Consider the following 17302-nt stretch of genomic DNA (forward strand, 5'->3'; position numbering starts at 1 on the left):
GTTCTCTCTGTCAACTTTTCTGCTTGCTGGATGCTTTTAATTGCCTTTCATCACTTCTGCTTGTTCCACGTTTCCGGGCAATAGGATTTTTCCCAGCCATAGAGCAACAAACTGCAACTGCTACTTCAACAGAGAGGGTAATTAACCATTTGAACAATTTTACCAAGGATCATGGATTCTCCATGACTGACAATTTTTAAATCAAGATTGGATGTTTTTTTTCTAAAAGCTATGCTCTAGGAATCATTTTGGGGAAGCTCTACAGTGTTCTACAGGAGGTTGGACTAGATGATCAAAATCGTCCCTTCTGGCCTTGGAGTCTATGAAAAAAGCCTGTCTGCAGCAGTGATAGTGTAACAGCTTAATACCTTCTGTTCCTTCATCCCTGTGAGGCTTTCCCTGAGCTCTCAGCCTGTCTCTTCGAGGATTTATAAGGAATAGTTGTGTCAGGGATGAGACTGAGAGAACTGAGCAGTTTAGAACTCCTGTGAGCAGGATTAAATGACAGCATTAGGAACACCAGTGGCTTCAGAAGCTTGTCTACACTAGGGCTCTCACTGTTGCTGGTGCTGCCCGATGGGGAAATTCTTATTAAAAAAAATAAAATAAAAATGAGAGGGGTGGTGGGAGAAAGAGCAAACTACAGAGGAGGACAAGGCAGAATGGAAGGAACTTAGTGGCAGGCAGGCATATGCGTTAGCATGTGAAGAGAGCTGTAACAAGTGCTGGGAATGCAGTATGGTCTAGTGGACATGCATGTGTGTGTTCAGTTTTTTTACTCAACTACAATAAGAGCATTCCTCCAGTGCTCTGGTGTCTTTGGCTATCTTTTAAAAATGCACCAATCAATAAGCAGACCCACCAGTTATCCCAGATCAGCTCAAATATCCAGCTACAAAGCACAGTATGAGAATTCAAGATAGAGTGGTTCTATCATTGGCTCTGTAAGTGTGAACTTTGGGCAAATCAGTTCATCTCATTTTTGTCATCTTAAATCTGGGGATCAGAACCTGCTCCCCTCACAGGGTTGTTGAGACTTTAGGCGGTTTACAGAAATGACTGACTTGAGTTCCTTTGATGAATTGTCATAGAAGTCCTATTACTTTTATAATGATTACGACCAATACTAAAAAGAACATAAAAACCTCAATAGAGAACCAACCACTGCTCCATGCACTATGATTAAACTAATTACTTGTCATGATCTTGCTATACCACTGATGTGAATAGGAGGTGCAAAAAAGGAATTAGCAGGGGAAGTCATCTATTTAAACCTTCCATATAGGGACATACAATAAATCCTGTTTCTGCATTGTGTGGATCTAGAATTGATTCCTGGTGTGTCTGGATTGCCATTTTAAATTTAGGGATATACTTTGATATCTTTACTCATATTGAACAGTACCCGACTGAACAAATAGTCCTATTGATCTCATTAGGATTACCTGGAGACAGGGCTGGCTCCAGGGTTTTTGCTGCCCCAAGCAGCCACCCCCCCCCCCTCGCAAAACAAAAAACAAACAAAAAAGCCGCGATCGCGATCTGTGGCACTTCGGCAGGAGGTCCTTCGCTCCCAGCGGGAGTGAGGGACCCACTGCCGAATTGCCACCGAAGAGCCGGACCCTCTCTGGTGTTGCCGCCCCAAGCACCTAGTTGGTAAACTGGTGCCTGGAGCCGGCCCTGCCTGGAGAGAAAAATAGCTTTTCCCGCACGGGATAGTATCAAAAACTGAGTTAGGGCTGAAAACAGATAAAATAACTTTGTATTCTGAGGTGGTCATCTTCTAGCCAAGGATCTGAAACGAGTTTTTAGACTCAACTTCACAATCATTTCCTTGCAAAGTAGGAAAATATTATTACCCTATAATTCAAAGGGGGATGAATCTGTGGCTTACTAGGCAGTAGAACCCCTGAGTCCTGACTCCCTGTCCTGGCCATACTGTCAATCAGTTTTGACTTCTGGATCTGCATGCACAATCTTTTAGTGGCCACATTTTGGTGCACCAAAAACCATGGATGTGCAAGGCTGGAAGCATGGAAAAAAAACAACCAACTAATGCTAAATACAATTGTATTTAATTTATGCTAAATTTTATAGATCACCCAGAAAATCTGGCACTCAGCTCCCACAATAGTAACCTAAATAGAACAGAACATAATGTACATTTCAAAACTCTACTTTGTTACATACCATAGGTCTGAAACTTTCAGCCCTTCTTGGTAGACACATTTGAGCAATGAATCTAAAAACTGTGCTTAAAAGATTGTATTCAGCAGTAATTAATGTTTAAAGTGTCTGGATAAACATGCACACCCAACCTACATAAATGCTGATCCCCAAGAGGTTTGTGATTAGTAGTTAGCCTTACTTCCTGCCTAATATATTGGTACCTCTAGCTATTGTAAACGCTACTCTATACCGCTAAGAATTAGTCACAGTGTGAAGATTTCATTTAGCAATTATTTTTCTAGCTGAAATTTTCATAGAATCATAGAATCATAGAATATCAGAGTTGGAAGGGACCTCAAGAGGTCATCTAGTCCAACCCCCTGCTCAAAGCAGGACCAATTCCCAGCTAAATCATCCCAGCCAGGGCTTTGTCAAGCCGGGCCTTAAAAACCTCCAAGGAAGGAGACTCCACCACCTCCCTAGGTAACGCATTCCAATGTTTCACCACCCTCCTAGTGAAATAGTTTTTCCTGATATCCAACCTGGACCTCCCCCACCGCAACTTGAGACCATTGCTCCTTGTTCTGTCATCTGCCACCACTGAGAACAGCCGAGCTCCATCCTCTTTGGAACCCCCCTTCAGGTAGTTGAAGGCTGCTATCAAATCCCCCCTCATTCTTCTCTTCTGGAGACTAAACAATCCCAGTTCTCTCAGCCTCTCCTCATAAGTCATGTGCTCCAGACCCCTAATCATTTTTGTTGCCCTCCGCTGGACTCTTTCCAATTTTTCCACATCCTTCTTGTAGTGTGGGGCCCAAAACTGGACACAGTATTCCAGATGAGGCCTCACCAATGTCGAATAAAGGGGAACGATCATGTTCCTCGATCTGCTGGCAATGCCCCTACTTATACAGCCCAAAATGCCGTTAGCCTTCTTGGCAACAAGAGCACACTGTTGACTCATATCCAGCTTCTCGTCCACTGTGACCCCTAGGTCCTTTTCAGCAGAACTGCTACCTAGCCATTCGGTCCCTAGTCTGTAGCAGTGCATGGGATTCTTCCGTCCTAAGTGCAGGACTCTGCACTTGTCCTTGTTGAACGTCATCAGGTTTTTTTCTGCCCAATCCTCTAATTTGTCTAGGTCCCTCTGTATCCGATCCCTACCCTCTAGTGTATCTACCACGCCTCCTAGTTTAGTGTCATCTGCAAACTTGCTGAGAGTGCAGTCCACACCATCCTCCAGATCATTAATAAAGATATTAAACAAAACCGGCCCCAGGACCGACCCTTGGGGCACTCCACTTGAAACCGGCTGCCAACTAGACATGGAGCCATTGATCACTACCCGTTGAGCCCGACGATCTAGCCAGCTTTCTATCCACCTTACAGTCCATTCATCCAGCCCATACTTCTTTAACTTGGTGGCAAGAATACTGTGGGAGACAGTATCAAAAGCTTTGCCAAAGTCAAGAAATAACACATCCACTGCTTTCCCCTCATCCACAGAGCCAGTTATCTCATCATAGAAGGCAATTAGGTTAGTCAGGCACAGAAAAATAGCATGCTTCTACTTCTGTGGGAAGTTCTCCACATGCCAGACTAAATTCTGAAAATCTCCCACTCTCCTTCTCCTCCTACCCCTGTCCGAAAGGACTATGGTGCACCTCTGCTAGTCAAGTGCTCTGGGCCAATAGAACACTGCAATAATTCCAAAGTGTGGTAGATTCCTGGGTCAGCAGTTGTCTGTCTTATGGAACCTACTGTACCATTCCTCAAGGCCACTTCAGATGCATCGGGTTTGCTCAAATACAGCAGGACTTCTGTAAGAACAGGTTTTAAAATCTTCACATATTTGGCCTCCCAAGGACTGCCGTTTGAGTGGGCCATATGAAGCGTGAAGTCCCTGTGCTTATTTTTGATACTTAAAAGGCTCATTTTTGAAATGGGGAATAGAATGCAAGAACCCTTTTAACCTTTAGTGCTCACCCTGAGGAAACTCAGTCAGATGAGATCCAGATACATGTGATTCTTTCTCTCTCCCCCACTTTTCCCTCTGTGTCCTGGTGTAAGCCCCACCTTCTTCCTCCCGCTTTCTTAAGTCTTAGCTCTGCCTCAGTCACCCTAGTTCCAAAAAAGTGGCCTGAGGCTCTTATTCTCCTCACTTGCCTTATCTCAGCTGCTGTTCACATTGCCACCAGCTGCTGATATATGACACCTCCCTCTGCATCTTACCACCCAGTGGATGTGACTGGAGCTGGTAGCAGAAGAGACAGCGCACATTGAGAGTGCACAGGCAAGGCAGGATAGGAATGGCTCCCACCATGATACTGTACTTGTCCCCACATGCCGGCTGTCAGAAACCCTCCCAGCTACAAGCAGTACTGCCTTGTAGTCCTGATGAAACCAAGGGCACTGGCCTTAAGGTGCTGAGCACACTCCACCTGTGTGTGTGAGAGACACTTTTACAGCTCCTGAAGGCAAGATCTTACACGGCTTGTGAGTTTACCAAACCTTTAAAGTGACCGCACTGTAGTATTTTAACGTGTTTCATTTTTTAAAATGCTGAAGGTGGATTTAGTTTGTGTTCAGGTGTGAGACAACTATAATTGGCATGAGCCAAGCAAAGTTCAGGTTGCAGCAGTTCAACTCACCCCCAAGTAGCTCTGCCAATGACCACCTATCTTGGCCGACTGTCCTACTTCTGAGCCCCTCTTGGGCAGAGGGTGCTTATGATGAGTTATGAATGGGAACAAATGTCTGCTTTGTAAAATACTATATACAGCAAGTGTAAACAACAAGCTACAAATATCAAGATGCTAGCGTACAGACTGATCCTGCTCCCACTGAAGTCAATAGCAAAACACCCATTTACTTCAGTGGGGTGACATTGGGCTGCTAGGGGTTGGGCTGACTTTGTAGCAGATCCATGCACAGAGTAACTAACTTCGGTGGAGTTCTATGTGGATAGCAGCTGCAAAATCCATTCCCCAAATGTTTATGTCCTCAGGTTAATATTTGCTAGTCAGCTGCTAAGTATCTCTTTTCAGAGCAAAATGTTGCCCTTGTTGCATATATTTCTGAACTCATTCTTCTCCTAGGCTCCACAGCCTATTATTGCAAATACAGCCAGAGCTGTGTTTATTAAAAGCAGACACCAAGACAGACTTGGGGTTGGGGGGAAGTATTTGTAGCGGTCCCCATATCTGTGCACACAAGTACATAAACAATTATTTGCTTGCACGGTTAACCAATTTGTGCATGAAAATATGGGTATGCATATGTCACAGATGCTTGTTTCAATACAGTCAAAGTTTGGTTTAATACTGGGCCAAATCCCAAGGTTCTTACTCAGTCTTTACTCAGGCCAAACTCGCATTGACTTGAGGATTTGTGCCATTTATTTATGTTCTTTTCTATATAAATAACCACACTATATCACACGAGTGTTTTATCAAGCTGATAAATTATACCACTTTGATTCCCATGAGACAACACCGCATAGAAATGTAAAATCAGCACCAACTTAATTAATAAATTATACCAGGAACTTCCAAAACATGCATCTTGATCAAGTGTACTGTAGGAGTTAATCCTTCCCACTCTTTTCCTACTAAAATTCCAGCAAGGGACAGTGTTGTGCTTCCTGCCCAGAATTCTCCAAATGCTAACTTCAAACCTCTGGGTTCTCTTACAACTGCGCACTACTGCCTTTCCCTAGCTGTTCTCAGAGTACTGCAATTTCCCTTCGCTTGCTTAACAAACTTAGTAGCCTTTTTAAAGTTAATAAATCTAAGATTTGTGCTTTATCAGTTAGCCCTGCTGTTCAAACTGCCTCAGTAGGTCCTGAGAAGGAATTTGGGCTTGCTAACTGAAAACAAATTGAGAGTCTAGTAGATATAACTGGACATGAAAATAAGCCCTGTAAAAATACTTTAAGGATAATCAATAGTTAAGCATTTCCATATATCGGTTGATGATGTTTGTGGATTGTCTTTAGCCGACTGTATTTGATTAAAAATGGCTACAATTAATGCTCTCTTTTTTCTTTGCAACACGTACAAAAGCAATATCCCCCAAAGCAGGCTTACACTCGGACATGAGATGGGAAACTTATATATTTATAAAAGCCATCTCCCTTTGCTTAAAGCAGGGAGCTGTGCTCATAAGCTGGTACAGTATAACAACATTTGAAACACAGAAGAGACAAGCTTTATCTGGGTATTCAAGAAATATAAAACAGAAATGAACACCAATATTACAGCATTACATTGAAACTAACCACAGTAATTAGATGCTTTGAATTCAAGCCTATAGTTTCTTTAGATTTTTCATAAATTATTGATCCACCTTTCTCATTAAAACAGAATGGCATACTCTTGCAATAAATGGACAAGTGACTACAACATTTATATAATCAAATATACTCTGCATCTGGTAATGAAAACATGTTTGTGTGGAGAATACCCCTTCTGAATTAACATGTCTGCAAAACAGATTTACTAATCGAACCACATTCACTTTCTATTGTCTCTAAACCACGGCTCTCCTCTGCCACATTATCATGCAATCCAATATTTCACACCCATCATATTAAGCAAAATATTTTTCAAGACCCTATATCACCTATTGTGCACTAGAATATTTTGTGTTTATAATGAGATGTAAATAAACTGTCTGACTTACCTTATTTTCTCCATTTCTGTCGCAGAGGCCTACAAGAAATCAAATAATAGGAGCAAGTGAATGAAGGAAAACATTCACTCGGCAGATTTATGCATAGTTTAGGCTTTCCAAATGGCTTTTGACAAGTGTCTACAAAGCATCAGAAAACGAACCCCACATCTGCATTAGCAGAAAATAACATGGACAGATTAACTCAGAAATAATGCAGCACGCTGCAGAAACACTGTATACCCAGGAGCCATGGGCAACAGAATGACTCAGTTGTAGCGCTGAGGCAGAAAATGAAAAAGCAAGTAACAGGTTACTGTGCCGATTGGATTTCATAGGAAAAAGTTGAAATGCAGAGCTAGCCTGTGCATGGTAAGCACTATGGAAGGATTCTGCTGGCTGTTGAAATCAAGTGATTTAATCTTACGCTAATTTGAGTTCAATTAATCTGTTTCACAGATATCTTGCCAGATGGAATGGCCACAAGCATAGCGTCCTTAGCAGGAGTTTTGGGTAATCAAATTAGTTTTTCCAAGTAATATTCTGTCTTTACAATTAGCAGCTGAGTACATGTAGCCTGTACATTAACCCTTTCATACCTGCTTAGCAAGTTCACTGCTTAGAACTCCTTTATATCTTTGAGTCCCATTTACCATATTTCTAACACAGAGTTCTGTTAACCCTTTGATTTCTCTTTACCAGAGCTGTAGCATAGAACCTGTTTATTAACTCTTTGATTCCTGCTTACCATATCTGTAGCCTTGAACCATATAAAGGTGTGATTCATGCTTACTACAGCAGTAGCCTATAATTTAATTAGCCCTTTTGATTTCTCTTTACAATATAGATGCTCTAGGACATTGTTAACCCTTTGACTCCTGCTTATTCATAGCATAGAATCTCATTAACCTTCCTGATTTCTTTTATATCAATAGCATAGAATGTTATTAGCCCTTTGGTTTCCTAATCATCATTATCTAGCATAGACCCTTTGAATCCTACTTGTCATACCAATAGCATTGAACCTTCTTAACCCTTTGGGCTCCTGTTTATTGAAACTAGAGAATGAAAACTCAGAACAATTCTGCAATCCCAAGGCTTTAAGATCAATTTTACTTAAACGTCAGCATCCCGAAATCTCACACTGAAAGCATTACCTATTAATCATGAGTTCTTTAAGCATAATTGATTGATTAACCATTGTATTAAATATACAATAGATAAAAATTTAAAATAGGTAAATGCAAATGTAACTGTTAGATAGCAGGATTTATTTGTCAAATAGCCAGGAAAACATTCAAAGTACCAAACTGTTGGTTACTCTGTTACTTTTCCCCTACTTCTGCTCATATACTTTTGATTTGCCCAATACATGAAGCCATCAGTCATGTACACGGATACATAATAATCTCTGATGAAATGTATAGATGCCCCCCGACTTACGCAATTGTTCCATTCTGGAAAGCCTTGCGTAACTTGAATTTTGTGTAAGTCGGAAACACGTGTTATGCAAAAATTTCCGCAACTCGAAAATCCTATTTCTGGTTTATGGAACTTTTTCCGTAAGTGCGAGTTTGCGTAAATCAGGTCTTGCGTAACCCGGGGAGCGTCAGCATGAAGAATCATAGCGAATCCAGTGATTCATTCTTGACTATATCCTGGTGTGCAAGATGCCAGCTGCAGGAAAAGCCCTTTCTAGCTACATTCTCATGGATGTAATGCACATAATGCAGTCAAAGCATGTTTCCTGGCAGCCCGGGACACTCAGTGGTAAATCCCAGATTGTGAGATTAAAAAATTACCTTGGGGTCCAGAATTGCTTTTTCTAATCATATCTTATTAATAGCCCCGCGTTTTTGCAGTTAGCATGAATTGGGTTGTTTAAGTGGCACTGGTTTAAAGTTTAGCCTCTGGGGTTTTTCTTTGGGTGTGGAATGCTGGTGTATGGGGTGGTGTCTTATGGGATATCACTTGATTTCCCACACCACTACCCTCAAACAAGACTCTGCAGTCAAGGGAGACTGGACACAGCTCCTTTCAGGGCCATTCAGCGCTGCTGTGAGTGTGAGCTGGAGGGGTCACTGCATGCCATGAGGGGCTGATCTCATTGCTTCCATGAAGCTGCTAGTTTTTGCTGGCATCAAGAGAAAGTAACTGACCTTCAGACACTTGTCTGGTGCTTTGTTTTCTAGTTTTATTCAAGGGGCTGGGGGGATGGTTTGTATAGTTAAAATGAAGGACTGAGAATAAAGAGTTCCGGGCTCTTTTTCTGGCTGTGCTACTGACCTAATGTGTGAATTTAGGTGAGAGACTTACTTTGTTGAGTCCCAGTTTCCCTCATCTGTAAAGTGGGAATAATTACATTTAGAACATAAGAGCAGCCATACTGGGTCAGACCAAAGGTCCATCTAGCCCAGTATCCTGTCTTCTGACTGGCCAATGCCAGGTGCCCCAGAGGGAATGAACACAACAGGTTACGATCAAGTGATTCATCCCCTGTTGCCCATTCCCAGCTTCTGGCTAACAGGGGCTCGGGACACCATCGCTGCCCATCCTGGATAATCGCCATTGATGGACCTATCCTCCATGAACTTTAATTCTTTTTTGAACCCTGTTATAGTCTTGGCCTTCACAACATCCTCTGGCAAAGAGTTGTCTCTTTTCCAAGCTGAAAAGTCCCAGTCTTATTAATCTATCTTCATACGGAAGTTGTTCCATACCCCTAATAGTTGTTGTTGCCCTTTTCTGAACCTTTTCCAATTGCAATATATCTTTTTTTGAGATGAAGCGACCACATCTGCATGCAGTATTCAAGATGTGGGCATACCATGGATTTATATAGAGGCAATAAGATATTTTCTGTCTTATTATCTATCCTTTTATTAATGAATCCCAACATTCTGTTAGCTTTTTTGACTGCTGCTGTATATTGAGTGGATGTTTTTAGAGAACTATCCACAATGACTCCAAGATCTCTTTCTTGAGTGGTAACAGCTAATTTAGCCCCCATTATTTTATATATATATAGTTGGGATTATGTTTTCCTTTGCATTCATCAACATTGAATTTCATCTGCCATTTTGTTGCCCTGTCTCCCAGTTTTGAGAGAACCCTTTGTAGCTCTTCACAGTCTGCCTGGGACTTAACGATCTTGAGAAGTTTTATATCATCTGCAAATTTTGCCACCTCACTGTTTACCCACCTTTTCCAAAACATTTATGAATATGTTGAATAGGACTGGGCCCAGTACAGACCCCTGGGGGACACCACTGTTTACCTCTCACCGTTCTGAAAACTGACCATTTATTCCTACCTTTTGTTTCCTATCTTTTAACCAGTCACCAACCCATGAGAGGACCTTCCCACTTCTCCCATGACAGCTTACCTACTATCCCTCATTAGAGTGCCATAAGGCTTAATCTGATACTTTTGCGAGCTACTTTTGAGATGCTCAGATGGAAGGGAACAGAAAAAGCACCAAGTATTTTTTTATTATTAAGATGCATTTCAAATTACATAGTAAACTTTGTGAATTTATGTCATCTCATGTGTTTGTATAATGTCGAGCACAACTGGCCCCCGATGCTGATTTCTGGAGCTCCGGTTGCTACCATATTACTACTGGTAGGAATAGTATCAGAGGGGTAGCCATGTTAGTGTGGATCTGTAAAAAGCGACAAAGAGTCCTGTGGCACCTTATAGACTAACAGATGTATTGGAGCATAAGCTTTCGTGGGTGAATACCCACTTTGTCAGACGCATGTGTCTGACGAAGTGGGTATTCACACATGAAAGCTTATGCTCCAATACATCTGTTAGTCTATAAGGTGCCACAGGACTCTTTGTTGCTTTTTGGTAGGAATAGTAATCATCGTTTAAATCCAAATTGTTGAAAAGCTTTTATGCATGGAAATGAGTGGGTTTTTTTTGGCTGCAGACCTCCCAAGTTGGCAAGGGGGTTTGTATTAGAAGGTCAATAACAAAGATGACATTTAGGTTAAACTATTGCAATGTCCTCTGCATGGAGCTAAACATTAAATTGATTGGCAAGTGCTGCAGAATATGGCTGCCCCCTCGGGTGCCTGATAGAGAACACACAACACCTATGTTTGGGGACCTGCACTGGTTACCTATGAGCTCCTGTGAGGTAGGTTGTAAGATGTTGGTTTTCAGTTATAAGGCCTAGATCCTCAGCATTGCAATGCCTGACTTCTAGGCACCGAGGAAATCACAGGAATAAGTCTGCAATCCAAAAAGCCTGACTTAGGTGCCTAAGCTCCTACAATGAATAGCGACTAAGAATGGGATCCACAAAAGGCACACACTCGGTGTGGAAACTGCCCAACTAGCCAATGGGCGATGCGGACCACAAGACTAAACCCCACCCCTCTCACAGAATTGGGTGCCTGTCTCTGCTTGCAATCCAGAGCTGGGAACCCCTCTATTGTAGTCAGGCAGTTTAGAGTGTATGTAGTTTAGAGTGTAAGTTCCACATTAGGTGCCACTGCAATCTACAAAAATCATGCTGGGCTGCTGCCTAACCCTGTAGGTACCTAAACTCACTTGACACCTACGTTTTCACTGTAAAAGGTCCCTAGGTGCCTACATTTCTGCCTCTGGGCACATGTGCTGCAGCCTCATTCTAGGCATCTGGACACCTTATCTTCTGCCTAAGCCCCAGAGCGAGCTAGGTGGGTAAATGCCTATCTCACCCATGCTGCTCAAAAGCTGCCTAGCAGGGTCCCTGCCAGATTTTGAATGGAGGAGGAGGTGCCCACCTTATTACTTCATGGTTAGAGCACTCACCTGTGAGACCTACATTCAATTCCCTCCTCAGGCAGAGTGCCATTTTGGGCCACCTTTTCATCTGAATGTGGCATCTCACTGCAGGACTGGGAGAGGAGGAGAATGCCTGGTTTGGGAGTTGTGCTCTGCTATTTTTGTGGGAGGAGGAGATATTCTCTTTTGGGTGGGAGAGTGGGATAATATAGGGCATAATTCAACACTCACTGAAGTCCATGGGAAAAATTCCCTTTCCAATTTAATGGACGTAGGATCAGGGATATAGTCTGAGTTGCTGCCTGAGTGGCAAGAGCACAACATTGGGGGGAAGATGAAGACAAGCTCACTTAAATTGGCCAGTATTCGTTTGATTTTTTTTTTCTCTTTTTTTTTTTTTTTGGTGTTGAGGAGGCCAGTGGATTTTATTTCTGTGGTGGTGAGAGTAGTAAACAAGGTGCCACTGACAGAACTTCCTGGCACATCATCTGTTAGTCGCCCACAAGTTTAACATCCTATCAATTTCATTTCAGCATTTCCATTGTGCCCATAGTTGGAATAAAGATTTAGAGAAGGCAGTGTAGCCTTTTCTTAGTTTTGTTTCTATGAGGCATTAATGTCACAAGGTTTAACTCTATCTGATTATACAGTCTGTGTATTGTATATATCAATTCCAGAGAATTATCTGTTCAGGCTCAAAAGTACCATTCAAGATGTCCTCAGGACTAGACTGAACTTTAATCCATATTAATTTTAATAGAACTGGATGAAGTATACAGTTGCATTTGATTGGCTTCACCATGCTGAATGCAATGGATGAATCTGTACCGAACAGAAAGTATTCCCATGAGATTTTCAAGGGAAAATATTAAGAAAATTCAGCTTTTAAGTGTGATATTTTGGGCACATCCAACAAGAATTGATTTCTTCATCTCTTTGTGAGCTAGGAGATATCACATAGTATAAGAATTTTTTGCCACCAAAAGTTTATTTCTGTTATGACTGAATAATTTAAGGATCGAATTCCTCTCCTAAGAGAAAACTGAGGATATCTTTCCTCTTGAAACCTGGAGAGGTCTAGGAATTCTCACAGCATCATAAGGTAAAAAGAAATTTCCAGTATAATTCTGACTTTATAAACCTTTCTGTGTTCCAAGCCCAGTACCTCAAATCTATATGAGTGTCAAAGAAATCAGAAGGGAGATCATAAATATTTTTCAAATGTAACCTATGGTTCTCCCCTGAATACTTAGGAAAAATGTAACATTTTCAGGATGTTTTACCACACAACATTCTCAGGATTTTTTTCTTGCTTTCTTAATGGAACACGAATACTTTAAGTCTCAGGGCCAGATCGTCAGCTGATATATATATCAATATAGCTCCTATGAAGTTGAGATTTGCTGATCTACATCAGCTGAGGGTCTGCTCATTGGTGACTCACTCAGTGAGTTCAACTCATTCCCTTTTTAAACAGTGCTCTCACTTTTCCTCATTGTTTTCTATCTGGGTTATTACGGAGCAGATCCTCAGCTGGTGTAAATTGTGCTCCATTGACTTCAGTTAAACTATAGGCCAATTTATGCCAGCTAGGGTGACCAGACAGCAAGTGTGAAAAATCGGGACGGGGGTGGGGGGTAATAGGAGCCTATATAAGAATAGGGACTGTCCCCCGACAAATCGGGACTGTCCCTATAAAATTGGGACATCTGGTCATCCTAATGCCAGCTGAAGATCTGCCCCTATGTTTCTGGTTTTACTTAGCAAACAATCCAGGGAAACCTGCACAACAGGCAACCCATATTAGACAATCAGCAAATAGTGCCCTCTTAGGAGGCCACTTTAGGGGCCCTAAAGGTACTGAATACAATTATGCTTCACCTTATAAGCAGACCATCTCAGTTAATTAGCTTTTATACATGCTGTACACTCTCTCCCAAACTCGGACTGCATCTGTGCAGTATTTGCCTCATCTGGCTTGTTAATAATTTATTATTTGAATTACACTAGCACCAAGAGGGCCCAGTTGAGACCGGTGCCTCACTGTGTACAATATCTAGTAACAGGTATTTCCTGCCCTGAAGAGCTTGTAATCTAAAATGTCACCACAAACAGATGTACACTTACACTGTTTTCACTTTCTCTACCATGCTGGGATACAACAACAGGGCTTGCATTTGGTTTGTTTACTGTCATTCAGTGTTATACTATGCTCCGGGACTACAAAAGGTTAAAATAAAAAAGGTATAACAGCATTACATATCCCAGTCACCATTCTACAGTGCACTTGCAGCAAGCTTGGCTTCAGAGGACCCCACAAACTACAATGCATCTGAAAATATTGTGAGTAGATGCCAAGGAGCAAGAAGGAAATCAAATAGACCACTTGAAGTACATACCTCTTAAGCTAGCACTTGGTGTTATTTACCTACATTGCTAATATACTTGCGTGGGTGTATATAATGTATAAATTGTTAACTCAGAAGTGAAGTCTATAATTACATCAAGGTATTTCAGCACAGCAGTTTAGAACATTTTGAAAGTTTGTATTTGTCAGAAGGTGTACAAAGAGGTGTCTGAGATAGACTAGGAAGTAACTATGGCATTGCAAGTACCACTGCAGTAATTCTTGGCAGATATTGACTTTATGGGTGGCCATTATAATATCCTCTGGGAGCAAAGCCTGGGTGAAGCATAACAACATATGAGTCCTAAGATAGTTGAAATAAACTCATTTATGTACATGTAGGTATACATGATTACATACTGGAGATGAATATAGTGGAATAACTTAGTTTCCCTATTTGTAGATAGCACTACAAAAATTCTGCACCCTATATTCTTAAATTCTTGGCTAATACAAAGTATACATTTTCTTATCTATCTATAACTAAGTGTACTCACATCATAGTATTGTTATGGCATGAGTCACCATGTGGTACTGTTGAACATAGTCTTAAAAGTTATTTTTCTTAGCACATGAACACTGTTCAGTCTTTGAAGAAATTTTTGTAATGTTCATTTTGGGGGGGAGCTGTGGCAAGCAGCAAGAAAATTTGCTTTTTGACTTAAATTCCTAATCAGAGTCCATTCTGAAGGCAAAGTAGCTTCCAGGGAACTGCAGCGGTATTTTAGCTGAGATTCCTGGAAGAGGGGGCTAATTTGTGACACACCTGTTCAAGGACTAGTGTTTATAGTGCAATATAAACAAAGTGCACAAATAATATATCTGGATTCTATGTCACTGATGTCCCCTCTAAAAGGAATCTGACTTGCAAGGACTCAACACCTATTGTGACACGGCAGAGGGGTAACAATATGCATTTGATTCACATTCTCTTTATCCCAGTCCCAACCAACATTTATCATACTTCAAAGACAAGCCAATGATGCTATGCTTATTTCTGGAGCAGTGTGTGCTCTATTTAATTAAAAAGTCATTGGCCTGTGATACACCATTTGGGTTTGTGCCTGCAATTGTTTTAAGAAGAAAACCTTACTTAACAGATGAAAGAATGAGATCAGAGATGTAATATTAAGGAGATCTTTGATCTTCCTCTTCCAATCAGGCTTTGCTGGTTTTTTTTTTTTTTTTTTTTTTTTTAGATATGCTCTAGTTCAAAAGGAATCATTTTGGAGAAGTTCTATAACCTGTGTTTATATGGGAAATTAGAAAATCACAATGGGCCCTTCTGGCCCTGGAATCTACAAAGGGAACAGCATTATTGTCCAGACACTATGGAAGAGATTTAAAACAAAAAACCTCTCCAATTCTGCAATTAACTGGGAGGCAGAAGTGCTAGGTTACCTTAATTAAGGGAAATGGTTCAAATTACCTCTCTGGTGAATGTATTAGTAACATGAGGTAGAAAACAGAAGATCAAATTCCTAGAAGTGCTGTCAATTGATGCCAGCACTCTTTTCACTTTTAGACGTCAATCCTCTTATGCATATGGTTGCCTGCGATAGCAGGGGGCTGGCCTCAATAACCCAGAACGTCCCTTCCAGTCCTGTGTCCCTGTTTTGTACATGTAATCCCCACTGACGTTAAAGAGAGTAGATGTGTGCAAAAAGGAAAGAACAGGCTGGTTGTTCATTAAGATGGTTAACGTGATATTTGTAGTCTTAAAACTATGTGAGTAACATCCAGTGTTAAAACTTGAAACTTAGAAATTCATTTGGAGGCTTTATAGCAAGACCAGGTCTGTCTGGTTCTATTTTGGACTCTGCCACTGACTAACAATTTGAATGAGTGCAACCACACTGGCCCCAATTCAGTATACCACCCCTGTGTAGAAAAACTTTAAACCTATTAAAATCAATGGGACTTAAGCATGTGCTTAGTTCTGCAAGCACGTGGGCTTCTGTGCCTTGGTATACTCAGTTGTAAAATAGGTTTTAATAATACCCATCTCAGTGGGTAGTTGATGCTCACAAGACCGATTAACTAAAGTCTGTAAAATGTCTTTCCCTACCCACTTGGAGGTGTCTGGGTGCATAGGGAACATACAGACCGAGTAATCAAAGCTACTTATATGACTCCATTGCTGTAGTGTCTGAGCACCTCACAGTCTTTACAGTATTTTTCCTCACAGCACTCCTGCGAGGTAAGGAAGTGCTCTTATTCCCATTTTACAGCTGGAGAGCTGTGGCACAGTGAGGCTAAGTGACTTGCCCAAGGTCAAACAGGAAGCCTGTAGCAGAGAAGGGATGTGAAGCTACGTCTACCAAATATTAAACTAGTGTCTTGATCACTGGATCATCCTTTCTCTTTATCTCACTTTAGGTAGGCTATGCAAGTGAGAGATGCTCTTCCTGCCCTCTTCCCCATGCACTCTCACAATGGTCAGCCACAATCTAGCCCTAATGTTCTAGTAAATAACATGCTACCTGTTTAGAATGCACAAAAGTCTGAAACCGCACACCTTAATTAGCAAAGATTTTTGGCCTTTTGCAAAGCTGCAAGGCTAGTCATTGAGTCCTGTAGTGTCTTTGTGAAATGTTTGAGTAAGGTGAGCTCTGTGCTGGACTTAGATGGTGTCTTAATTGCTATAAGGTCATAAGAGGTCTTTTCTTTTCATATTCATTGTGTTCTGCATCAACGTTCTTCAGTGGTGCTTTTCTCCTGTAAGTTTAAAGGAGTCTGTTCTTACTCTTACACTAGAGTTGTTAAGTTTTATTGTGGATACATTAAATCAGACTCTTGAGATTCCTTTTTCAAAAAGGAAGCTGTATTGTTAAAATTACATCTGGTTTCTCACACATGTCACGTTTCTCAGGAACATTTAGCCAGTATTATCTAGTGGTTTCACTTGCCAGTCTTTCCTTATGCAATGCTATTTTTGGATAGTTTTGATCCAGTTAGATTTAAATAGTCTAGTTGTCAAGGCAAGAAAAAGAAGATGGTTAAGGTTGAATTTGTCAATGATTCAGCCATGCTTGTTGTCACTAATGCTATTCACAGTCCCCACAGTTGGGGACAGATGCCACATTCAGAATGGGGGACACAGCTGTAGTATAATAGTTGTATTGTACTATGGGATTTGAGAACTAAATATATATCAAATATAATTATAAACCAACCAGGATCATTAACTGTTTGAGAGGCATTGTCAAGTGAGCTTCTCTGAATAGTGTGAGTAAAATCTTGCCTCCTTTGCAGTCAATGGCAAAACTCCCATTG

The 17302-nt window shown here is 41.2% G+C and overlaps 1 protein-coding gene across 5 annotated transcripts in view; it reads right to left on the bottom strand.

Moving 5' to 3' along the window:
* BEGAIN (brain enriched guanylate kinase associated) overlaps positions 1–17302 on the bottom strand; it is a 240403-nt gene that overhangs the window by 165900 nt on the left and 57201 nt on the right. For 3 of the 5 annotated variants that reach the window (XM_054026959.1, XM_054026956.1, XM_054026957.1), the window contains exon 1: positions 6853–7082. In XM_054026959.1, the coding sequence (XP_053882934.1) occupies positions 6853–6866 (14 nt within the window). In that variant the 5' untranslated portion in view covers positions 6867–7082. Of the gene's footprint in view, positions 1–6852; positions 7083–17302 lie in introns of those variants that run through there. The other 2 variants (XM_054026958.1, XM_054026954.1) reach the window with 1 other exon arrangement.

Source organism: Malaclemys terrapin, chromosome 4, assembly GCF_027887155.1.
Source record: "Malaclemys terrapin pileata isolate rMalTer1 chromosome 4, rMalTer1.hap1, whole genome shotgun sequence".
NCBI lineage: Eukaryota > Metazoa > Chordata > Testudines > Emydidae > Malaclemys > Malaclemys terrapin.